This window comes from Nematostella vectensis, chromosome 3 (assembly GCF_932526225.1).
Source record: "Nematostella vectensis chromosome 3, jaNemVect1.1, whole genome shotgun sequence".
NCBI classification, from domain to species: Eukaryota; Metazoa; Cnidaria; class Anthozoa; order Actiniaria; family Edwardsiidae; genus Nematostella; species Nematostella vectensis.
In genome coordinates, this window is record NC_064036.1 from 14,412,548 (window position 1) to 14,440,486 (window position 27,939).

At 43.0% G+C, this 27,939-nt stretch overlaps 1 protein-coding gene and 1 long non-coding RNA gene across 2 annotated transcripts; both read left to right on the plus strand.

Moving 5' to 3' along the window:
- The first annotated feature begins 1,807 nt into the window (after positions 1-1,807).
- On the plus strand, positions 1,808-26,544 carry LOC116604800 (serine-rich adhesin for platelets-like). The gene is made up of 21 exons (XM_048724447.1): positions 1,808-1,908; positions 2,608-2,708; positions 2,884-2,927; positions 3,017-3,171; positions 3,371-3,622; positions 5,852-5,952; positions 6,128-6,171; positions 6,261-6,345; positions 9,761-10,520; positions 11,222-11,322; positions 11,496-11,539; positions 11,629-11,783; positions 11,983-12,252; positions 12,952-13,052; positions 13,226-13,269; positions 13,359-13,513; positions 13,713-13,948; positions 20,723-21,163; positions 22,409-23,194; positions 24,449-24,940; positions 26,512-26,544. The coding sequence occupies exons 2-21, from the start codon at positions 2,658-2,660 to the stop codon at positions 26,542-26,544; spliced, it is 4,350 nt and encodes a 1,449-aa protein (XP_048580404.1). The 5' UTR covers positions 1,808-1,908; positions 2,608-2,657.
- On the plus strand, positions 5,011-5,944 carry LOC125561145. The gene is made up of 2 exons (XR_007307153.1): positions 5,011-5,152; positions 5,852-5,944. It is a non-coding gene; the product is annotated as an uncharacterized LOC125561145 (long non-coding RNA).
- Positions 26,545-27,939: the final 1,395 nt, after the last annotated feature.

Genomic DNA, 27,939 nt, shown 5'->3' on the forward strand with positions numbered 1-27,939 from the left:
CATCGGCATCATCTAACAGTGTTACACTATCTACAACATCGACATCATCTAGCAGTGTGACACCATCTACAACATCGACATCATCTAGCAGTGGGTCACCATCTACACCAACGACATCATCTAGCAGTGTGTCACCATCTACAACATCGACATCATTTAGCAGTGTGTCAACATCTACAGCATCGACGTCACCTAGCAGTGTGACACCATCTACAACATCGACATCATCGAGCAGTGTGTCACCATCTACAACATCGACATCATCTAGCAGTTCGACACCATCGACAACATCGACATCATCTAGCAGTGTGTCACCATCTACAACATCGACATCATCTAGCAGTGTGGCACCATCTACAACATCGACATCATCTAGCAGTGGGTCACCATCTACAACATTGACATCATCTAGCAGTCCCACATCTTCCACAACATCAACATCGTCCAGCAGTGTGGCACCATCGACAACATCGACATCCTCTAGCAGTCCCACATCTTTCACAACATCGACATCGTCCAGAAGTGTGTCTTTATCTACATCATCGACATCATCTATCAGTGTGTCACCATCTACAATATCGACATCATCTAGCAGTGTGTCTTTATCTACAACATCGACATCATCTAGCAGTGTGTCTTTATCTACAACATCGACATCATCTAGCAGTGTGTCACCATCTACAATATCGATATCATCTAGCAGTGTGACACCATCTACAACATCGACATCATCGAGCAGTTTGTCACCATCTACAACATCGACATCATCTAGCAGTGTGACACCATCTACAACATCGACATCACCTAGCATTGTGTCTTCATTTACAACATCGACATCATCTAGCAGTGTGTCACCATCCACAACATCGACATCATCTAAGAGTGTGACACTATCTACAACATCGACATCATCTAGCAGTGTGTCTTCATCTACAACATCGACATCATCTAGCAGTGTGTCACCATCCACAACATCGACATCATCTAAGAGTGTGACACTATCTACAACATCGACATCATCTAAGAGTGTGACACCATCTACAACATCGACATCATCTAAGAGTGTGACACCATCTACAACATCGACATCAGCTAGCAGTGTGTCTTCATCTACAACATCGACATCATCTAGCAGTTTGTCACCATCTACAACATCGACATCAGCTAGCAGTGTGTCTTCATCTACAACATCGACATCATCTAGCAGTTTGTCACCATCTACAACATCGCCATCATCTAGCAGTGTGTCACCATCTACACCATCGACATCGTCAAGCAGTTTGTCACCATCTACAACATCGGCATCATCTAGCAGTGTGTCTTCATCTACAACATCGACATCGTCAAGCAGTTTGTCACCATCTACAACATCTGCATCATCTAGCAGTGTGTCTTCATCTACAACATCAACATCGTCTAGCAGTGTGTCTTCATCTACAACATCGACATCATCTAGCAGTGTGTCACCATCTACACCATCGACATCGTCAAGCAGTTTGTCACCATCTACAACATCGCCATCATCTAGCAGTGTGTCACCATCTACAACATCGATATCGTCAAGCAATTTGTCACCATCTACAACATCGACATCCTCTAGCAGTCCAACATCTTCAACAACATCGACATCGTCTATTAGTGTGTCACCATCTACAACATCGACATCGTCAAGCAGTGTGTCACCATCTACAACATCGACATCATCTAGTAGTGTGTCACCATCTACAACACCGACATCATCTAGCAGTGTGTCACCATCTACAACATCGATATCGTCAAGCAGTGTGTCACCATCTACATCATCGACATCATCTAGCAGTGTGTCACCATCTACAACATCAACATCATCTAGTAGTGTGACACCATCTACAACATCGACACCGTCAACTGGCAGCTCTAATACAGAAGGTATTTGACACGGCAGGTGCCAGATACAAAGATTTGCTATGCAATTTATGCTATTGCATGAAGTTATTGTTATTATTATTAAACACTTTAATTTGCAGCATAGCTACAGCTTAGCTGAAATATTGTGATAATAGCTTTGAAAATATGAACCTGTATTTCAAATGTTAAGCTATGACCAAAAAAAAAGCAAATCCGCGTAAGATGACGCAAATTTTGCTGCTTGTCGTCAGCATAAATAAGAAAAACCTAGAGTAAAATAAATTTGTGAATTTGCATTTTTAATGTAAAGCCTTGGACAAACAAAATGCAAGTCAGCGCATAGTTGTGTTACGTTTTGCTACTTGTCGAAAGCATGGCGTACGTGGGCTCAAAACAGCCGACTTAAATCACATCTTCCGTTTCGTTTAGCCACATCATGGCAATTAACGTAAGTCGAAACCTGCGACAAGTTGCGCTGACTTGCGTCTCGTTTAGCCAGCGCTTAATCCTAAAAGGTTTTGCTTCGGTGGTGGTTTAATGTAACTCAATGCTTTCCCAGTTTCTAACTAGTTATGTTTTTGTTTGTAAAAAAAATCATGCCCGACAGAAGGGGTAAATGAAATCATTATAAGTGAAACTCGACCTTCCCCTCCTCACCAACAATATCTGCAATCGTATTGATATTGATAAGATTTGATGTATTAATTCTATTTCTTTCAGTGACTGTTTATATTGGATTAAAACTCGATGGCTTGGTGTACGAAGAAAACATGAAGAACGAAAGTTACTGCAGGGAGAAATTAAGTGGGGTAATAAATGAGGTAAGCATTTAATGGTTAATGTTTTAAAGCTTTTAGTAAGATACCAGGAATATTGAATAAAGTGATATGTATTTTATATTTATATATATTGCAGTATCTTTTTGTTATATTTAGTATCACTTCAATTGGCTATCATGCTTCAGCAATTTGCTTTGTTTACCACATATTATGACAGGTTGAAAAGAATGGTAATACAGCGGTCAAGAAAGTCGAGTGCTTGTAAGTAAGCAATCACCCCATTTGTGATGGATCTAAGACTTCTTTTCATAAAGCTGATCTTCTGATATTCTTTTGATAATGATATTTAGGCCAGGCAGCGTTATTGCCAACATGGAAGTAGCAGTTGCTGACGAGCAGGCAGCCAACACATTCGTACAAACAATGAATGAAACTGTGAATTCAGGTTCGATTGGAAATTTCACGGTTGATTCGAATTACCCGTTGGGGGCTAACATCACCATCAGTAAGTATCAACTTTACCCTTCGATATCACTTCCAGCCCAAAATGCTATATCAATTGCTTTCTTGTGCAGCTATAATCTGTATCGTTATAACTGCAACTCACCTTGGAGAACCTCTGTTACCACTAGTATTGCTAACAATGTTTCTTTCTCCTAACCTTTTGTATAAACAAAACCTGATTGTTTCTATTCAATTCTAAGCTAATTCTACGTCATCATCTATTATGGCATCAACGATGGCAATCACCATTTCGACAATGACATCCACTAGCAGTGTGGCATCATCTACAACATTTACACCCACTAGCAGTCCAATATCCTCCACAACATCGACATCGTCCAGCAGTGTGTCACCATCTACAACATCGACATCATCTAGCAGTCCCACATCTTCCACAACATCGACATCGTCCAGCAGTGTGGCACCATCGACAACATCGACATCATCTAGCAGTGTGTCACCATCTACAACATCGACATCATCTAGCAGTGTGGCACCATCTACAACATCGACATCATCTAGCAGTGGGTCACCATCTACAACATCGACATCATCTAGCAGTGGGTCACCATCTACAACATCGACATCATCTAGCAGTGTGTCACCATCCACAACATCGACATCATCTAGCAGTGGGTCACCATCTACAACATTGACATCATCCAGCAGTGGGTCACCATCTACAACATTGACATCATCTAGCAGTCCCACATCTTCCACAACATCGACATCCTCCAGCAGTGTGGCACCATTGACAACATCGACATCCTCTAGCAGTCCCACATCGTCCACAACATCGACATCGCCCAGCAGTGTGTCTTTATCTACAACATCGACATCATCTAGCAGTGTGTCTTTATCTACATCATCGACATCATCTAGCAGTGTGTCACCATCTACAATATCGACATCATCTAGCAGTGTGTCTTTATCTACAACATCGACATCGTCTAGCAGTGTGACACCATCTACAACATCGATATCGTCAAGCAATTTGTCACCATCTACAACATCGACATCCTCTAGCAGTCCAACATCTTCAACAACATCGACATCGTCTAGTAGTGTGTCACCATCTACAACATCGACATCGTCAAGCAGTGTGTCACTATATACAACATCGACATCATCTAGCAGTGTGTCACCATCCACAACATCGACGTCATCTAGCAGTGTGTCTTCATCTACAACATCGACATCATCGAGCAGTGTGTCACCATCTACAATATCGACATCATCTAGCAGTGTGTCACCATCTACAATATCGACATCATCTAGCAGTGTGTCACCATCTACAATATCGACATCGTCAAGCAGTTTGTCACCATCTACAACATCGGCATCATCTAGCAGTGTGTCACCATCTACAACATCGATATCGTCAAGCAATTTGTCACCATCTACAACATCGACATCCTCTAGCAGTCCAACATCTTCAACAACATCGACATCGTCTAGCAGTGTGTCACCATCTACAACATCGACATCATCAAGCAGTGGGTCACCATCTACAACATCGACATCATCTAGTAGTGTGTCACCATCTACAACACCGACATCATCTAGCAGTGTGTCACCATCTACAACATCGATATCGTCAAGCAGTGTGTCACCATCTACATCATCGACATCATCTAGCAGTGTGTCACCATCTACATCATCGACATCATCTAGCAGTGTGTCACCATCTACAACATCGATATCGTCAAGCAGTGTGTCACCATCTCCATCATCGACATCATCTAGCAGTGTGTCACCATCTACATCATCGACATCATCTAGCAGTGTTACACCATCTTCAACATCGACATCATCTAGCAGTGGGTCACCATCTACATCATCGACATCATCTAGCAGTGTGTCACCATCTACAACATCGACATCGTCAAGCAGTTTGTCACCATCTACAACATCGGCATCATCTAGTAGTGTGACACCATCTACAACATCGACACCGTCAACTGGCAGCTCTAATACAGAAGGTATTTGACACGGCAGGTGCCAGATACAAAGGTTTGCTATGCAATTTATGCTATTGCATGAAGTTATTGTTAAGATTATTAAACACTTTAATTCGCAGCATAGCTACAGCTTAGCTGAAATATTGTGATAATAACTTTGAAAATATGAACCTGTATTTAAAATGTTAAGCTATGACCAAACAAAACGCAAATCCGCGTAAGATGACGCAAGTTTTGCTGCTTGTCGTCAGCATAAATAAGAAAAACCTAGATGAAAATAAATTTGTGAATTTGCATTTTTAATGTAAAGCCTTGGACAAACAAAATGCAAGTCAGCGCATAGTTGTGTTACGTTTTGCTACTTGTCGAAAGCATGGCGTACGTGGGCTCAAAACAGCCGACTTAAATCACATCTTCCGTTTCGTTTAGCCACATCATGGCAATTAACGTAAGTCGAAACCTGCGACAAGTTGCGCTGACTTGCGTCTCGTTTAGCCAGCGCTTAATCCTAAAAGGTTTTGCTTCGGTGGTGGTTTAATGTAACTCAATGCTTTCCCAGTTTCTAACTAGTTTTGTTTTTGTTTGTAAAAAAAATCATGCCCGACAGAAGGGGTAAATGAAATCATTATAAGTGAAACTCGACCTTCCCCTCCTCACCAACAATATCTGCAATCGTATTGATATTGATAAGATTTGATGTATTAATTCTATTTCTTTCAGTGACTGTTTATATTGGATTAAAACTCAATGGCTTGGTGTACGAAGAAAACATGAAGAACGAAAGTTACTGCAGGGAGAAATTAAGTGGGGTAATAAATGAGGTAAGCATTTAATGGTTAATGTTTTAAAGCTTTTAGTAAGATACCAGGAATATTGAATAAAGTGATATGTATTTTATATTTATATATATTGCAGTATCTTTTTGTTATATTTAGTATCACTTCGATTGGCTATCATGCTTCAGCAATTTGCTTTGTTTACCACATATTATGACAGGTTGAAAAGAATGGTAATACAGCGGTCAAGAAAGTCGAGTGCTTGTAAGTAAGCAATCACCCCATTTGTGATGGATCTAAGACTTCTTTTCATAAAGCTGATCTTCTGATATTCTTTTGATAATGATATTTAGGCCAGGCAGCGTTATTGCCAACATGGAAGTAGCAGTTGCTGACGAGCAGGCAGCCAACACATTCGTACAAACAATGAATGAAACTGTGAATTCAGGTTCGATTGGAAATTTCACGGTTGATTCGAATTACCCATTGGGGGCTAACATCACCATCAGTAAGTATGAACATTACCCTTCGATATCATTTCCAGCCCAAAATGCTATATCAATTGCTTTCTTGTGCAGCTATAATCTGTATCGTTATAACTGCAACTCACCTTGGAGAACCTCTGTTACCACTAGTATTGCTAACAATGTTTCTTTCTCCTAACCTTTTGTATAAACAAAACCTGATTGTTTCTATTCAATTCTAAGCTAATTCTACGTCATCATCTATTATGGCATCAACGATGGCAATCACCATTTCGACAATGACATCCACTAGCAGTGTGGCATCATCTACAACATTTACATCCACTAGCAGTCCAATATCTTCCACAACATCAACATCGTCCAGCAGTGTGTCACCATCTACAACATCGACATCATCTAGCAGTCCCACATCTTCCACAACATCGACATCGTCCAGCAGTGTGGCACCATCGACAACATCGACATCATCTAGCAGTGTGTCACCATCTACAACCTCGACATCGTCCAGCAGTGTGTCACCATCTACAACATCGACATCATCTAGCAGTGGGTCACCATCTACAACATCGACATCATCTAGCAGTGTGACACCATCTACAACATCGATATCATCTAGCAGTGTTACACCATCTACAACATCGATATCATCTAGCAGTGGGTCACCATCTACAACATTGACATCATCTAGCAGTCCCACATCTTCCACAACATCGACATCCTCCAGCAGTGTGGCACCATCGACAACATCGACATCCTCTAGCAGTCCCACATCGTCCACAACATCGACATCGTCCAGCAGTGTGTCTTTATCTACATCATCGACATCATCTAGCAGTGTGTCACCATCTACAATATCGACATCATCTAGCAGTGTGTCTTTATCTACAACATCGACATCATCTAGCAGTGTGTCTTTATCTACAACATCGACATCATCTAGCAGTTTGTCACCATCTACAACATCGACATCATCTAGCAGTGTGTCTTTATCTACAACATCGACATCATCTAGCAGTGTGTCTTTATCTACAACATCGACATCATCTAGCAATGTGACACCATCTACAACATCGATATCATTCAGCAGTGTGACACCATCTACAACATCGACATCATCAAGCAGTTTGTCACCATCTACAACATCGACATCATCTAGCAGTGTGTCTTTATCTACAACATCGACATCATCTAGCAGTGTGTCACCATCTACAATATCGACATCATCTAGCAGTGTGTCTTTATCTACAACATCGACATCATCTAGCAGTGTGTCTTTATCTACAACATCGACATCATCTAGCAGTTTGTCACCATCTACAATATCGACATCATCTAGCAGTGTGTCTTTATCTACAACATCGACATCATCTAGCAGTGTGTCTTTATCTACATCATCGACATCATCTAGCAGTGTGTCACCATCTACAATATCGACATCATCTAGCAGTGTGTCTTTATCTACAACATCGACATCATCTAGCAGTGTGTCTTTATCTACATCATCGACATCATCTAGCAGTGTGTCACCATCTACAATATCGACATCATCTAGCAGTGTGTCTTTATCTACAACATCGACATCATCTAGCAGTGTGTCTTTATCTACAACATCGACATCATCTAGCAGTTTGTCACCATCTACAACATCGACATCATCTAGCAGTGTGTCTTTATCTACAACATCGACATCATCTAGCAGTGTGTCTTTATCTACAACATCGACATCATCTAGCAGTGTGACACCATCTACAACATCGATATCATTCAGCAGTGTGACACCATCTACAACATCGACATCATCAAGCAGTTTGTCACCATCTACAACATCGACATCATCTAGCAGTATGACACCATCTACAACATCGACATCCTCTAGCAGTCCCACATCGTCCACAACATCGACATCGTCCAGCAGTGTGTCTTTATCTACAACATCGACATCATCTAGCAGTGTGTCTTTATCTACATCATCGACATCATCTAGCAGTGTGTCACCATCTACAATATCGACATCATCTAGCAGTGTGTCTTTATCTACAACATCGACATCATCTAGCAGTGTGTCTTTATCTACATCATCGACATCATCTAGCAGTGTGTCACCATCTACAATATCGACATCATCTAGCAGTGTGTCTTTATCTACAACATCGACATCATCTAGCAGTGTGTCTTTATCTACAACATCGACATCATCTAGCAGTTTGTCACCATCTACAACATCGACATCATCTAGCAGTGTGTCTTTATCTACAACATCGACATCATCTAGCAGTGTGTCTTTATCTACAACATCGACATCATCTAGCAGTGTGACACCATCTACAACATCGATATCATTCAGCAGTGTGACACCATCTACAACATCGACATCATCAAGCAGTTTGTCACCATCTACAACATCGACATCATCTAGCAGTATGACACCATCTACAACATCGACATCCTCTAGCAGTCCCACATCGTCCACAACATCGACATCGTCCAGCAGTGTGTCTTCATCTACAACATCAACATCATCTTGCAGTGTGTCACCATCTACAACATCGACATCATCTAGCAGTGTGTCTTTATCTACAACATCGACATCATCTAGCAGTGTGTCTTTATCTACAACATCGACATCATCTAGCAGTGTGTCTTTATCTACAACATCGACATCATCTAGCAGTGTGTCTTTATCTACAACATCGACATCATCTAGCAGTGTGTCTTTATCTACAACATCGACATCATCTAGCAGTGTGTCTTTATCTACAACATCGACATCATCTAGCAGTTTGTCACCATCTACAACATCGACATCATCTAGCAGTGTGTCTTTATCTACAACATCGACATCATCTAGCAGTGTGTCTTTATCTACAACATCGACATCATCTAGCAGTGTGTCTTTATCTACATCATCGACATCATCTAGCAGTGTGTCACCATCTACAACATCGATATCATCTAGCAGTGTGACACCATCTACAACATCGACATCATCGAGCAGTTTGTCACCATCTACAACATCGACATCATCTAGCAGTGTGACACCATCTACAACATCGACATCATCTAGCAGTGTGTCTTCATTTACAACATCGACATCATCTAGCAGTTTGTCACCATCTACAACATCGGCATCATCTAGCAGTTTGTCACCATCTACAACATCGATATCGTCAAGCAGTTTGTCACCATCGACAACATCAACATCGTCTAGCAGTGTGTCTTTATCTACAACATCGACATCATCTAGCAGTGTGTCTTCATCTACAACACCGACATCATCTAGCAGTGTGTCCTCATCTACAACATCGACATCATCGAGCATTGTGACACCATCTACAACATCGACATCATCTAGCAGTGTGTCACCATCTACAACATCGACATCATCTAGCAGTGTGTCTTCATCTACAACATCGACATCATCTAGCAGTTTGTCACCATCTAAAACATCGACATCGTCAAGCAGTTTGTCACCAGCTACAACATCGGCATCATCTAGCAGTGTGTCACCATCTACAACATCGATATCGTCAAGCAATTTGTCACCATCTACAACATCGACATCCTCTAGCAGTCCAACATCTTCAACAACATCGACATCCTCTAGCAGTGTGTCACCATCTACAACATCGACATCGTCAAGCAGTGTGTCACTATCTACAACATCGGCATCATCTAGCAGTGTGTCACCATCTACAACATCGATATCGTCAAGCAATTTGTCACCATCTACAACATCGACATCCTCTAGCAGTCCAACATCTTCAACAACATCGACATCGTCTAGCAGTGTGTCACCATCTACAACATCGACATCGTCAAGCAGTGTGTCACTATCTACAACATCGACATCATCTAGCAGTGGGTCACCATCTACAACATCGACATCCTCTAGTAGTCCCACATCTTCCACAACATCGACATCGTCCAGCAGTGTTTCTTTATCTACAACATCGACATCATCTAGCAGTGTGTCTTTATCTACATCATCGACATCATCTAGCAGTGTGTCACCATCTACAACATCGACATTATCTAGCAGTGTGTCTTTATCTACAACATTGACATCATCTAGTATTGTGACACCATCTACAATATCGACACCGTCAACTGGCAGCTCTAATACAGAAGGTATTTGACACGGCAGGTGCCAGATACCAAAGTTTTGCTATGCAATTTATGCTATTGCATGAAGTTATTGTTAAGATTATTAAACACTTTAATTCACAGGATAGCTACAGCTTAGCTGAAATATTGTGATAATATCTTTGAAAATATGAACCTGTATTTAAAATGTTAAGCTATTACCAAACAAAACGCAAATCCGCGTAAGATGACGCAAGTTTTGCTACTTGTCGTCAGCATAAATAAGAATAACCTTGATGAAAATAAACTTGTGAATTTGCATTTTTAATGTAAAGCCTTGGACAAACAAAACGCAAGTCAGCGCATAGTTGTGTTACGTTTTGCTACTTGTCGAAAGCATGGTGTACAGGGGCTCAAAACAGCCGACTTAAATCACATCTTTCGTTTCGTTTAGCCACTTCATGGCAATTAACGCAAGTCGAAACCTGCGACAAGTTGCGCTGACTTGCGTCTTGTTTAGCCAGCGCTTAATTCTAATAAGTTTTGCTTCGGTGGTGGTTTAATGTAACTTAATGCTTTCCCAGTTTCTAACTAGTTTTGTTTTTGTTTGTACAAAAATTCATGCCCAACAGAAGGGGTAAATGAAATCATTTATAAATGAAACTCGACCTTCCCCTCCTCACCAACAATATCTGCAATCGTATTGATATTGATAAGATTTGATGTATTAATTCTATTTCTTTCAGTGATTGTTGAATTTGGATTAAAACTCGAAAACTTGATGTACGAAGAAAACATGGAGAACGAAAGTTACTGCAGGGAGAAATTAAGTGGGGTAATAAATGAGGTAAGCATTTAATGGTTAATGTTTTAAAGCTTTTAGTAATACCAGGAATACTGAATTAAGTGATATGTATTTTATATTTATATATATTGCAGTATCTTTTTCTTATATTTAGTATCACTTCGATTGGCTATCATGCTTCAGCAATTTGCTTTGTTTACCACATATTATGACAGGTTGAAAAGAATGGTAATACAGCGGTCAAGAAAGTCGAGTGCTTGTAAGTAAGCAATCACCCCATTTGTGATGGATCTAAGACTTCTTTTCATAAAGCTGATCTTCTGGTATTCTTTTGATAATGATATTTAGGCCAGGCAGCGTTATTGCCAACATGGAAGTAGCAGTTGCTGACGAGCAGGCAGCCAACACATTCGTACAAACAATGAATGAAACTGTAAATTCAGGTTCGATTGGAAATTTCACGGTTGATTCGAATTACCCATTGGGGGCTAACATCACCATCAGTAAGTATCAACTTTACCCTTCGATATCATTTCCAGCCCAAAATGCTATATCAATTGCTTTCTTGTGCAGCTATAATCTGTATCGTTATAACTGCAACTCACCTTAGAGAACCCCTGTTACCACTATTATTGCTAACAATGTTTCTTACTCCTAACCTTTTGTATAAACAAAACCTGATTGTTTCTATTCAATTCTTAGCTAATTCTACGTCATCATCTATTATGGCATCAACGATGGCAATCACCATTTCGACAATGACATCCACTAGCAGTGTGGCATCATCTACAACATTTACACCCACTAGCAGTCCAATATCTTCCACAACATCGACATCGTCCAGCAGTGTGTCACCATCTACAACATCGGCATCATCTAGCAGTGTTACACCATCTACAACATCGACATCATCTAGTAGTGTGACACCATCTACAACATCGACACCGTCAACTGGCAGCTCTAATACAGAAGGTATTTGACACGGCAGGTGCCAGATACCAAAGTTTTGCTATGCAATTTATGCTATTGCATGAAGTTATTGTTAAGATTAGTAAACACTTTAATTCGCAGCATAGCTACAGCTTAGCTGAAATATTGTGATAATTGCTTTGAAAACATGAACCTGTATTTAAAATGTTAAGCTATGACCAAACAAAACGCAAATCCGTGTAAGTTGACGCAAGTTTTGCTACTTGTCGTCAGCATAAATAAGAAAACCTTGATAAAAATAAACTTATGAATCTTCATTTTAAATGTAATGCCTTGGACAAACAAAATGCAAGTCAGCACATAGTTGTGTTACCTTTTGCTACTTGTCGAAAGCATGGTGTACATGGGCTCAAAACAGCCGACTTAAATCACATCTTCCGTTTCGTTTAGCCACATCATGGCAATTAACGTAAGTCGAAACCTGCGACAAGTTGCGCTGACTTGCGTCTCGTTTAGCCAGTGCTGAATCCTAATAGGTTTTGCTTCGGTGGTGGTTTATTGTAACTTAATGCTTTCCCAGTTTCTAACTAGTTTTGTTTTTGTTTGTACAAAAATTCATGCCCGACAGAAGGGGTAAATGAAATCATTATCAGTGAAACTCGACCTTCCCCTCCTCACCAACAATATCTGCAATCGTATTGATATTGATAAGATTTGATGTATTAATTCTATTTCTTTCAGTGACTGTTAAATTTGGATTAAAACTCGATGACTTGGTGTACGAAGAAAACATGAAGAACGAAAGTTACTGCAGGGAGAAATTAAGTGGGGTAATAAATGAGGTAAGCATTTAATGGTTAATGTTTTAAAGCTTTTAGTAATACCAGGAATACTGATTTAAGTGATATGTATTTTATATTTATATATATTGCAGTATCTTTTTCTTATATTTAGTATCACTTCGATTGGCTATCATGCTTTAGCAATTTGCTTTGTTTACCACATATTATGACAGGTTGAAAAGAATGGTAATACAGCGGTCAAGAAAGTGGAGTGCTTGTAAGTAAGCAATCACCCCATTTGTGATGGATCTAGGACTTCTTTTCATAAAGCTGATCTTCTGGTATTCTTTTGACAATGATATTTAGGCCAGGCAGCGTTATTGCCAACATGGAAGTAGCAGTTGCTGACGAGCAGGCAGCCAACACATTCGTACAAACAATGAATGAAACTGTGAATTCAGGTTCGATTGGAAATTTCACGGTTGATTCGAATTACCCATTGGGGGCTAACATCACCATCAGTAAGTATCAACTTTACCCTTCGATATCACTTCCAGCCCAAAATGCTATATCAATTGCTTTCTTGTGCAGCTATAATCTGTATCGTTATAACTGCAACTCACCTTAGAGAACCCCTGTTACCACTATTATTGCTAACAATGTTTCTTACTCCTAACCTTTTGTATAAACAAAACCTGATTGTTTCTATTCAATTCTTAGATAATTCTACGTCATCATCTATTATGGCATCAACGATGGCAATCACCATTTCGACAATGACATCCACTAGCAGTGTGGCACCATCTACAACATTTACACCCACTAGCAGTCCAATATCTTCCACAACATCGACATCGTCCAGCAGTGTGTCACCATCTACAACATCGGCATCATCTAGCAGTGTTACACCATCTACAACATCGACATCATCTAGCAGTGGGTCACCATCAACACCATCGACATCATCTAGCAGTGTGTCACCATATACAACATCGACATCATCTAGCAGTTTGTCAACATCTACAACATCGACATCATCTAGCACTGTGACACCATCTACAACATCAACATCATCGAGCAGTGTGTCACCATCTAAAACATCGACATCATCTAGCAGTGTGACACCATCTACAACATCGACATCATCTAGGAGTGTGTATTCATCTACAACATCGACATCGTCAAGCAGTTTGTCACCGTCTACAACATCGACATGGTCAAGCAGTATGTCACCGTCTACAACATCGACATCATCGAGCATTGTGACACCATCTACAACATCGACATCATCTAGCAATGTGTCACCATCCACAACATCGACATCATCTAGCAGTGTGTCTTCGTCTACAACATGGACATCATCTAGCAGTGTGTCTTCATCTACAACATCGACATCATCTAGCAGTGTGTCTTCATCTACAACATCGACATCGTCCAGCAGTGGGTCACCATCTACAACATCAACATCATCTAGCAGTGGGTCACCATCTACAACATCGACATCATCTAGTATTGTGACACTATCCTCAACATCGACATCATCTAGCAGTGGGTCACCATTTACAACATCGACATCATCTAGTAGTGTGACACCATCTTCAACATCGACATCGTCTAGCAGTGTGACACCATCTACAACATCGACATCATCTAGCAGTGTGACACCATCTACAACATCGACATCGTCCAGCAGTGGGTCACCATCTACAACATCGACCTCATCTAGCAGTGTGACACCATCTACAACATCGACATCATCTAGCAGTGGGTCACCATCTACAACATCGACATCATCTAGCAGTGTGACAACATCTACAACATCAACATCGTCTAGCAGTGGGTCACTATCTACAACATCGACCTCATCTAGCAGTGTGACACCATCTACAACATCAACATTGTCTAGCAGTGTGACACCATCCTCAACATCGACATCATCTAGCAGTGGGTCACCATCTACAACATCGACATCATCTAGTAGTGTGACACCATCTTCAACATCGACATCGTCTAGCAGTGTGACACCATCTACAACATCGACATCATCTAGCAGTGGGTCACCATCTACAACATCGACATCATCTAGCAGTGTGACACCATCTACAAAATCGACATCATCTAGCAGTGTGACACCATCTACAACATCGATATCATCTAGCAGTGTTACACCATCTACAACATCGACATCCTCTAGCAGTCCAACATCTTCCACAACATCGACACCATCTAGTAGTGTGTTACCATCTACAACATCAACATCATCTAGCAGTCCAACATCTTCCACAACATCGACATCGTCCAGCAGTGTGTCACCATCTACAACATCGACATCGTCTAGTAATGTGACACCATCTACAACCTCAACATCGTCTAGCAGTGTGACACCATTTACAACATCAACATCATCTAGCAGTGTGACCCCATCTACAACATCGACATCATCCAGCAGTGTGAGACCATCTTCAACATCGACATCAACTAGCAGTGTGACACCATCTACAACATCAGCATCAACTAGCAGTGTGACACCATCTACAACATCGACATCGTCCAGCAGTGGGTCACTATCTACAACATCGACATCATCTAGCAGTGTGTCACCATCTACAACATCGACATCATCTAGCAGTCCCACATCTTCCACAACATCGATATCATCTAGCAGTCCAAAATTTTCCACAACATCGACATCGTCCAGCAGTGGGTCACCATCTACAACATCGACATCATCTAGCAGTGTGACACCATCTACAACATCGACATCGTCTAGCAGTGTGACACCATCTACTACCTCAACATCGTCTAGCAGTGTGACACCATTTACAACATCAACAACATCTAGCAGTGTGACACCATTTACAACAACGACATCATCTAGCAGTATTTCACCATCTACAACATCGACATCATCTAATAGTGTGACACCATCTTCAACATCGACATCGTCCAGCAGTGGGTCACCACCTACAACATCGACATCATCTAGCAGTCCAACATCTTCCACAACATCGACATCGTCCAGCAGTGTGTCACCATCTACAACATCGACATCATCTAGCAGTGCGACACCATCTACAACATCGACATCATCTAGCAGTGTGACACCATCTACAACATCAAAATCGTCTAGCAGTGTGACACCATCTACAACATCTACATCATCTAGCAGTGGGTCACCATCTACAACATCGACATCATCTAGCAGTGTGACACCATCTACAACATCAACATTGTCTAGCAGTGTGACACCATCTACAACATCGACATCATCTAGCTGTGTGACACCATCTACAACATCGACATCGTCCAGCAGTGGGTCACCATCTATAACATCGACATCATCTAGCAGTGTGACACCATCTACAACATCGACATCCTCTAGCAGTCCAACATTTTCTACAACATCGACATCATCTAGTAGTGTGTTACCATCTACAACATCGACATCATCTAGCAGTGTGTCACCATCTACATCATCGACATTATCTAGCAGTGTGTCACCATCTACAACATCGACATCATCTAGTAGTGTGACACCATCTTCAACATCCACATCGTCTAGCAGTGTGACACCATCTACAACATCGACATAATCTAGCAGTGTGACACCATCTACAACATCGACATCGTCCAGCAGTGGGTCACCATCTACAACATCAACATCGTCTAGCAGTGTGACACCATCTACAACATTGACATCATCTAGCAGTGTGACACCATCTACAACATCGACATCGTCCAGCAGTGTGACACCATCTACAACATCGACATCATCTAGCAGTGTAACACCATATACAACATCGACATCATCTAGAAGTGGGTCACCATCTACAACATCGACATCATCTAGCAGTGTGACACCATCTACAACATCGACATCATCTAGCAGTGTTACACCATCTACAACATCGACATCCTCTAGCAGTCCAACATCTTCCACAACATCGACACCATCTAGTAGTGTGTTACCATCTACAACATCGACATCATCTATCAGTGGGTCACCATCTACAACATCGACATCATCTAGTAGTGTGACACCATCTACAACATCGACATCATCTAGCAGTGTGACACCATCTACAACATCGACATCATCTAGCACTGTTACACCATCTACAACATCGACATCATCTTGCAGTGGGTCACTATCTACAACATCGACCTCATCTAGCAGTGTGACACCATCTACAACATCAACATTGTCTAGCAGTGTGACACCATCTACAACATCAACATCATCTAGCAGTGGGTCACCATCTACAACATCGACATCATCTAGTAGGGTGACACCATCTACAACATCGACATCGTCCACCAGTGGGTCACCATCTACAACATCTACATCATCTAGCAGTCTAACATCTTCCACAACATCGACATCGTCCAGCAGTGTGTCACCATCTACAACATCGACATCATCTAGCAGTGGGTCACCATCTACAACAACGACATCATCTAGTAGTGTGACACCATCTACAACATCGACATCGTCCAGCAGTGGGTCACCATCTACAACATCAACATCGTCTAGCAGTGTGATACCATCTACAACATCGACATCATCTAGCAGTGTGACATCATCTACAACATCGACATCGTCCAGCAGTGGGTCACCATCTACAACATCGACATCGTCTAGCAGTGTGACACCATCTACAACATCAACATCGTCCAGCAGTGGGTCACCATCTACAACATCAACATCGTCTAGCAGTGTGACACCATCTACAAGATCAACATCGTCTAGCAGTGGGTCACCATCTACAACATCGACATCATCTAGCAGTGGGTCACCATCTACAACATCGGCATCATCTAGCAGTGTGACACCATCTACAACACCGACATCATCTAGCAGTGGGTCACCATCTACAACATCGACATCATCTAGTAGTGTGACACCATCTACAACATCGACTAGCAGTGGGTCACCATCTACAACATCGACATCATCTAGCAGTCCAACATCTTCCACAACACCGACATCGTCCATCAGTGTGTCACCATCTACAACATCGACATTGTCCAGCAGTGGGTCAGCATCTACAACATCGACATCATCTAGCAGTGTGACACCATCTACAACATCGACATCATCTAGCAGTGTCACACCATCTACAACATCGACATCACCTAGTAGTGTGACACCATCTACAACATCGACCAGCAGTGGGTCACCATCTACAACATCGACCTCATCTAGCAGTGTGACACCATCTACAACATCGACATCGTCCACCAGTTGGTCACCATCTACAACATCGACATCATCTAGCAGTGTGACACCATCTACAACATCGACATCATCTAACAGTGTTACACCATCTACAACATCGACATCCTCTAGCAGTCCAACATCTTCCACAACATCGACACCATCTAGTAGTGTGTTACCATCTACAACATCGACATCATCTATCAGTGGGTCACCATCTACAACATCGACATCATCTAGTAGTGTGACACCATCTACAACATCGACATCATCTAGCAGTGTGACACCATCTACAACATCGACATCATCTAGCACTGTTACACCATCTACAACATCGACATCATCTAGCAGTGGGTCACTATCTACAACATCGACCTCATCTAGCAGTGTGACACCATCTACAACATCAACATTGTCTAGCAGTGTGACACCATCTACAACATCAACATCATCTAGCAGTGGGTCACCATCTACAACATCGACATCATCTAGCAGTGTGACACCATCTGCAACATCAACATCATCTAGCAGTGTGACACCATCTACAACATCAACATCATCTAGCAGTGTGACACCATCTGCAACATCAACATCATCTAGCAGTGTGACACCATCTGCAACATCGACATCATCTAGCAGTGTGACACCATCTGCAACATCAACATCATCTAGCAGTGTGACACCATCTACAACATCGACATCATCTAGCAGTGTGACACCATCTACAACATCGACATCATCTAGTAGTGGGTCACCATCTACAACATCGACATCATCTAGTAGTGTGACACCATCTACAACATCGACATCGTCCACCAGTGGGTCACCATCTACAACATCTACATCATCTAGCAGTCCCACATCTTCCACAACATCGACATTGTCCAGCAGTGTGTCACCATCTACAACATCGACATCATCTAGCAGTGTGACACCATCTGCAACATCGACATCATCTAGCAGTGTGACACCATCTGCAACATCAACATCATCTAGCAGTGTGACACCATCTACAACATCGACATCATCTAGCAGTGTGACACCATCTACAACATCGACATCGTCCACCAGTGGGTCACCATCTACAACATCTACATCATCTAGCAGTCTAACATCTTCCACAACATCGACATTGTCCAGCAGTGTGTCACCATCTACAACAACGACATCATCTAGCAGTGGGTCACCATCTACAACAACGACATCATCTAGTAGTGTGACACCATCTACAACATCGACATCGTCCAGCAGTGGGTCACCATCTACAACATCAACATCGTCTAGCAGTGTGACACCATCTACAACATCGACATCATCTAGCAGTGTGACATCATCTACAACATCGACATCGTCCAGCAGTGGGTCACCATCTACAACATCGACATCATCTAGCAGTGTGACACCATCTACAACATCGACATCCTCTAGCAGTCCAACATCTTCCACAACACCGACATCATCTAGCAGTGGGTCACCATCTACAACATCGACATCATCTAGTAGTGTGACACCATTTACAACATCGACTAGCAGTGGGTCACCATCTACAACATCGACATTATCTAGCAGTCCAACATCTTCCACAACACCGACATCGTCCAGCAGTGTGTCACCATCTACAACATCGACATTGTCCAGCAGTGGGTCAGCATCTACCACATCGACATCATCTAGCAGTGTGACACCATCTACAACATCGACATCATCTAGCAGTGTCACACCATCTACAACATCGACATCATCTAGCAGTGTGACACCATTTACAACATCAACATGGTCTAGCAGTGTGACACCATCTACAACATCAACATCATCTAGCAGTGGGTCACCATCTACAACATCGGCATCATCTAGCAGTGTGACACCATCTACAACATCAACATCGTCTAGCAGTGTGACACCATCTACAACATCGACATCATCTAGCAGTGTGACACCATCTACAACATCGACATCGTCCAGCAGTGGGTCACCATCTACAACATCGACATCATCTAGCAGTGTGACACCATCTACAACATCGACATCACCAAGTAGTGTGACACCATCTACAACATCGACCAGCAGTGGGTCACCATCTACAACATCGACCTCATCTAGCAGTGTGACACCATCTACAACATCGACATCGTCTAGCAGTGTGACACCATCTACAACATCAACATCATCTAGCAGTGGATCACCATCTACAACATCGACATCATCTATCAGTGGGTCACCATCTACAACATCGACATCATCTAGTAGTGTGACACCATCTACAACATCGACATCGTCCAGCAGTGGGTCACCATCTACAACATCGACATCATCTAGCAGTCCAACATCTTCCACAACATGGACATCGTCCATCAGTGTGTCACCATCTACAACATCGACATCATCTAGCAGTGGGTCACCATCTACAACAACGACATCATCTAGTAGTGTGACACCATCTACAACATCGACATTGTCCAGCAGTGGGTCACCATCTACAACATCAACATCGTCTAGCAGTGTGATACCATCTACAACATCGACATCATCTAGCAGTGTGACATCATCTACAACATCGGCATCGTCCAGCAGTGGGTCACCATCTACAACATCGACATCATCTAGCAGTGTGACACCATCTACAACATCGACATCCTCTAGCAGTCCAACATCTTCCACAACATCGACATCATCTAGCAATGGGTCACCATCTACAACATCGGCAACATCTAGTAGTGTGACACCATCTACAACATCGACATCGTCTAGCAGTGCGTCACCATCTACAACATCGACATCATCTAGCAGTTCAACATCTTCCACAACATCGACGTCATCCAGCAGTGTATCACCATCTACAACATCGACATCATCTAGCAGTGGGTCACCATCTACAACATCGACATCATCTAGTAGTGTGACACCATCTACAACATCGACATCGTCCAGCAGTGGGTCACCATCTACAACATCAACATCATCTAGCAGTGGGTCACCATCTACAACATCGGCATCATCTAGCAGTGTGACACCATCTACAACATCAACATCGTCTAGCAGTGTGACACCATCTACAACATCGACATCATCTAGCAGTGTGACACCATCTACAACATCGACATCGTCCAGCAGTGGGTCACCATCTACAACATCGACATCATCTAGCAGTGTGACACCATCTACAACATCGACATCACCAAGTAGTGTGACACCATCTACAACATCGACCAGCAGTGGGTCACCATCTACAACATCGACCTCATCTAGCAGTGTGACACCATCTACAACATCGACATCGTCTAGCAGTGTGACACCATCTACAACATCAACATCATCTAGCAGTGGATCACCATCTACAACATCGACATCATCTATCAGTGGGTCACCATCTACAACATCGACATCATCTAGTAGTGTGACACCATCTACAACATCGACATCGTCTAGCAGTGGGTCACCATCTACAACATCGACATCATCTAGCAGTCCAACATCTTCCACAACATGGACATCGTCCATCAGTGTGTCACCATCTACAACATCGACATCATCTAGCAGTGGGTCACCATCTACAACATCAACATCATCTAGCAGTGTGACACCATCTACAACATCGACATCATCTAGCACTGTGACACCATCTACAACATCGACATCATCTAGTAGTGGGTCACCATCTACAACATCGACATCATCTAGTAGTGTGACACCATCTACAACATCGACATCGTCCACCAGTGGGTCACCATCTACAACATCTACATCATCTAGCAGTCCCACATCTTCCACAACATCGACATTGTCCAGCAGTGTGTCACCATCTACAACATCGACATCATCTAGCAGTGTGACACCATCTGCAACATCGACATCATCTAGCAGTGTGACACCATCTGCAACATCAACATCATCTAGCAGTGTGACACCATCTACAACATCGACATCATCTAGCAGTGTGACACCATCTACAACATCGACATCGTCCACCAGTGGGTCACCATCTACAACATCTACATCATCTAGCAGACTAACATCTTCCACAACATCGACATTGTCCAGCAGTGTGTCACCATCTACAACATCGACATCATCTAGCAGTGGGTCACCATCTACAACAACGACATCATCTAGTAGTGTGACACCATCTACAACATCGACATCGTCCAGCAGTGGGTCACCATCTACAACATCAACATCGTCTAGCAGTGTGATACCATCTACAACATCGACATCATCTAGCAGTGTGACATCATCTACAACATCGACATCGTCCAGCAGTGGGTCACCATCCACAACATCGACATCATCTAGCAGTGTGACACCATCTACAACATCGACATCCTCTAGCTGTCCAACATCTTCCACAACACCGACATCATCTAGCAGTGGGTCACCATCTACAACATCGACATCATCTAGTAGTGTGACACCATCTACAACATCGACTAGCAGTGGGTCACCATCTACAACATCGACATTATCTAGCAGTCCAACATCTTCCACAACACCGACATCGTCCAGCAGTGTGTCACCATCTACAACATCGACATCGTCCAGCAGTGTGACACCATCTACAACATCGACATTGTCCAGCAGTGGGTCAGCATCTACCACATCGACCTCATCTAGCAGTGTGACACCATCTACAACATCGACATCGTCTAGCAGTGTGACACCATCTACAACATCAACATCATCTAGCAGTGGATCACCATCTACAACATCGACATCATCTATCAGTGGGTCACCATCTACAACATCGACATCATCTAGTAGTGTGACACCATCTACAACATCGACATCGTCCAGCAGTGGGTCACCATCTACAACATCGACATCATCTAGCAGTCCAACATCTTCCACAACATGGACATCGTCCATCAGTGTGTCACCATCTACAACATCGACATCATCTAGCAGTGGGTCACCATCTACAACAACGACATCATCTAGTAGTGTGACACCATCTACAACATCGACATTGTCCAGCAGTGGGTCACCATCTACAACATCAACATCGTCTAGCAGTGTGATACCATCTACAACATCGACATCATCTAGCAGTGTGACATCATCTACAACATCGGCATCGTCCAGCAGTGGGTCACCATCTACAACATCGACATCATCTAGCAGTGTGACACCATCTACAACATCGACATCCTCTAGCAGTCCAACATCTTCCACAACATCGACATCATCTAGCAATGGGTCACCATCTACAACATCGGCAACATCTAGTAGTGTGACACCATCTACAACATCGACATCGTCTAGCAGTGCGTCACCATCTACAACATCGACATCATCTAGCAGTTCAACATCTTCCACAACATCGACGTCATCCAGCAGTGTATCACCATCTACAACATCGACATCATCTAGCAGTGGGTCACCATCTACAACATCGACATCATCTAGTAGTGTGACACCATCTACAACATCGACATCGTCCAGCAGTGGGTCACCATCTACAACATCAACATCATCTAGCAGTGGGTCACCATCTACAACATCGGCATCATCTAGCAGTGTGACACCATCTACAACATCAACATCGTCTAGCAGTGTGACACCATCTACAACATCGACATCATCTAGCAGTGTGACACCATCTACAACATCGACATCGTCCAGCAGTGGGTCACCATCTACAACATCGACATCATCTAGCAGTGTGACACCATCTACAACATCGACATCATCAAGTAGTGTGACACCATCTACAACATCGACCAGCAGTGGGTCACCATCTACAACATCGACCTCATCTAGCAGTGTGACACCATCTACAACATCGACATCGTCTAGCAGTGTGACACCATCTACAACATCAACATCATCTAGCAGTGGATCACCATCTACAACATCGACATCATCTAGTAGTGTGACACCATCTACAACATCGACATCGTCTAGCAGTGGGTCACCATCTACAACATCGACATCATCTAGCAGTCCAACATCTTCCACAACATGGACATCGTCCATCAGTGTGTCACCATCTACAACATCGACATCATCTAGCAGTGGGTCACCATCTACAACATCAACATCATCTAGCAGTGTGACACCATCTACAACATCGACATCATCTAGCACTGTGACACCATCTACAACATCGACATCATCTAGTAGTGGGTCACCATCTACAACATCGACATCATCTAGTAGTGTGACACCATCTACAACATCGACATCGTCCACCAGTGGGTCACCATCTACAACATCTACATCGTCTAGCAGTGTGATACCATCTACAACATCGACATCATCTAGCAGTGTGACATCATCTACAACATCGGCATCGTCCAGCAGTGGGTCACCATCTACAACATCGACATCATCTAGCAGTGTGACACCATCTACAACATCGACATCCTCTAGCAGTCCAACATCTTCCACAACATCGACATCATCTAGCAATGGGTCACCATCTACAACATCGGCAACATCTAGTAGTGTGACACCATCTACAACATCGACATCGTCTAGCAGTGCGTCACCATCTACAACATCGACATCATCTAGCAGTTCAACATCTTCCACAACATCGACGTCATCCAGCAGTGTATCACCATCTACAACATCGACATCATCTAGCAGTGGGTCACCATCTACAACATCGACATCATCTAGTAGTGTGACACCATCTACAACATCGACATCGTCCAGCAGTGGGTCACCATCTACAACATCAACATCATCTAGCAGTGGGTCACAATCTACAACATCGGCATCATCTAGCAGTGTGACACCATCTACAACATCAACATCGTCTAGCAGTGTGACACCATCTACAACATCGACATCATCTAGCAGTGTGACACCATCTACAACATCGACATCGTCCAGCAGTGGGTCACCATCTACAACATCGACATCATCTAGCAGTGTGACACCATCTACAACATCGACATCACCAAGTAGTGTGACACCATCTACAACATCGACCAGCAGTGGGTCACCATCTACAACATCGACCTCATCTAGCAGTGTGACACCATCTACAACATCGACATCGTCTAGCAGTGTGACACCATCTACAACATCAACATCATCTAGCAGTGGATCACCATCTACAACATCGACATCATCTATCAGTGGGTCACCATCTACAACATCGACATCATCTAGTAGTGTGACACCATCTACAACATCGACATCGTCTAGCAGTGGGTCACCATCTACAACATCGACATCATCTAGCAGTCCAACATCTTCCACAACATGGACATCGTCCATCAGTGTGTCACCATCTACAACATCGACATCATCTAGCAGTGGGTCACCATCTACAACATCAACATCATCTAGCAGTGTGACACCATCTACAACATCGACATCATCTAGCACTGTGACACCATCTACAACATCGACATCATCTAGTAGTGGGTCACCATCTACAACATCGACATCATCTAGTAGTGTGACACCATCTACAACATCGACATCGTCCACCAGTGGGTCACCATCTACAACATCTACATCATCTAGCAGTCCCACATCTTCCACAACATCGACATTGTCCAGCAGTGTGTCACCATCTACAACATCGACATCATCTAGCAGTGTGACACCATCTGCAACATCGACATCATCTAGCAGTGTGACACCATCTGCAACATCAACATCATCTAGCAGTGTGACACCATCTACAACATCGACATCATCTAGCAGTGTGACACCATCTACAACATCGACATCGTCCACCAGTGGGTCACCATCTACAACATCTACATCATCTAGCAGACTAACATCTTCCACAACATCGACATTGTCCAGCAGTGTGTCACCATCTACAACATCGACATCATCTAGCAGTGGGTCACAATCTACAACAACGACATCATCTAGTAGTGTGACACCATCTACAACATCGACATCGTCCAGCAGTGGGTCACCATCTACAACATCAACATCGTCTAGCAGTGTGATACCATCTACAACATCGACATCATCTAGCAGTGTGACATCATCTACAACATCGACATCGTCCAGCAGTGGGTCACCATCTACAACATCGACATCATCTAGCAGTGTGACACCATCTACAACATCGACATCCTCTAGCAGTCCAACATCTTCCACAACACCGACATCATCTAGCAGTGGGTCACCATCTACAACATCGACATCATCTAGTAGTGTGACACCATCTACAACATCGACTAGCAGTGGGTCACCATCTACAACATCGACATTATCTAGCAGTCCAACATCTTCCACAACACCGACATCGTCCAGCAGTGTGTCACCATCTACAACATCGACATCGTCCAGCAGTGTGACACCATCTACAACATCGACATTGTCCAGCAGTGGGTCAGCATCTACCACATCGACATCATCTAGCAGTGTGACACCATCTACAACATCGACATCATCTAGCAGTGTCACACCATCTACAACATCGACATCATCTAGCAGTGTGACACCATCTACAACATCGACATCATCTAGCAGTGGGTCACCATCTACAACATCGGCATCATCTAGCAGTGTGACACCATCTACAACATCAACATCGTCTAGCAGTGTGACACCATCTACAACATCGACATCATCTAGCAGTGTGACACCATCTACAACATCGACAACGTCCAGCAGTGGGTCACCATCTACAACATCGACATCATCTAGCAGTGTGACACCATCTACAACATCGACATCACCAAGTAGTGTGACACCATCTACAACATCGACCAGCAGTGGGTCACCATCTACAACATCGACCTCATCTAGCAGTGTGACACCATCTACAACATCGACATCGTCTAGCAGTGTGACACCATCTACAACATCAACATCATCTAGCAGTGGATCACCATCTACAACATCGACATCATCTATCAGTGGGTCACCATCTACAACATCGACATCATCTAGTAGTGTGACACCATCTACAACATCGACATCGTCCAGCAGTGGGTCACCATCTACAACATCGACATCATCTAGCAGTCCAACATCTTCTACAACATGGACATCGTCCATCAGTGTGTCACCATCTACAACATCGACATCATCTAGCAGTGGGTCACCATCTACAACAACGACATCATCTAGTAGTGTGACACCATCTACAACATCGACATTGTCCAGCAGTGGGTCACCATCTACAACATCAACATCGTCTAGCAGTGTGATACCATCTACAACATCGACATCATCTAGCAGTGTGACATCATCTACAACATCGGCATCGTCCAGCAGTGGGTCACCATCTACAACATCGACATCATCTAGCAGTGTGACACCATCTACAACATCGACATCCTCTAGCAGTCCAACATCTTCCACAACATCGACATCATCTAGCAATGGGTCACCATCTACAACATCGACAACATCTAGTAGTGTGACACCATCTACAACATCGACATCGTCTAGCAGTGCGTCACCATCTACAACATCGACATCATCTAGCAGTTCAACATCTTCCACAACATCGACGTCATCCAGCAGTGTATCACCATCTACAACATCGACATCATCTAGCAGTGGGTCACCATCTACAACATCGACATCATCTAGTAGTGTGACACCATCTACAACATCGACATCGTCCAGCAGTGGGTCACCATCTACAACATCAACATCATCTAGCAGTGGGTCACCATCTACAACATCGGCATCATCTAGCAGTGTGACACCATCTACAACATCAACATCGTCTAGCAGTGTGACACCATCTACAACATCGACATCATCTAGCAGTGTGACACCATCTACAACATCGACATCGTC

Excerpts from the sequence above, each read along its gene's own strand:
- LOC116604800 (XM_048724447.1), top strand. The coding sequence starts at position 2,658 with ATGAAGAACGAAAGTTACTGCAGGGAGAAATTAAGTGGGGTAATAAAT. Across the intron at positions 3,623-5,851 it reads AACATCGACATCATCTAGCA|TGACTGTTTATATTGGATTA; the intron begins GTGTGTCACCAT and ends TATTTCTTTCAG. Across the intron at positions 13,514-13,712 it reads GGGGGCTAACATCACCATCA|ATAATTCTACGTCATCATCT; the intron begins GTAAGTATCAAC and ends TTCAATTCTTAG.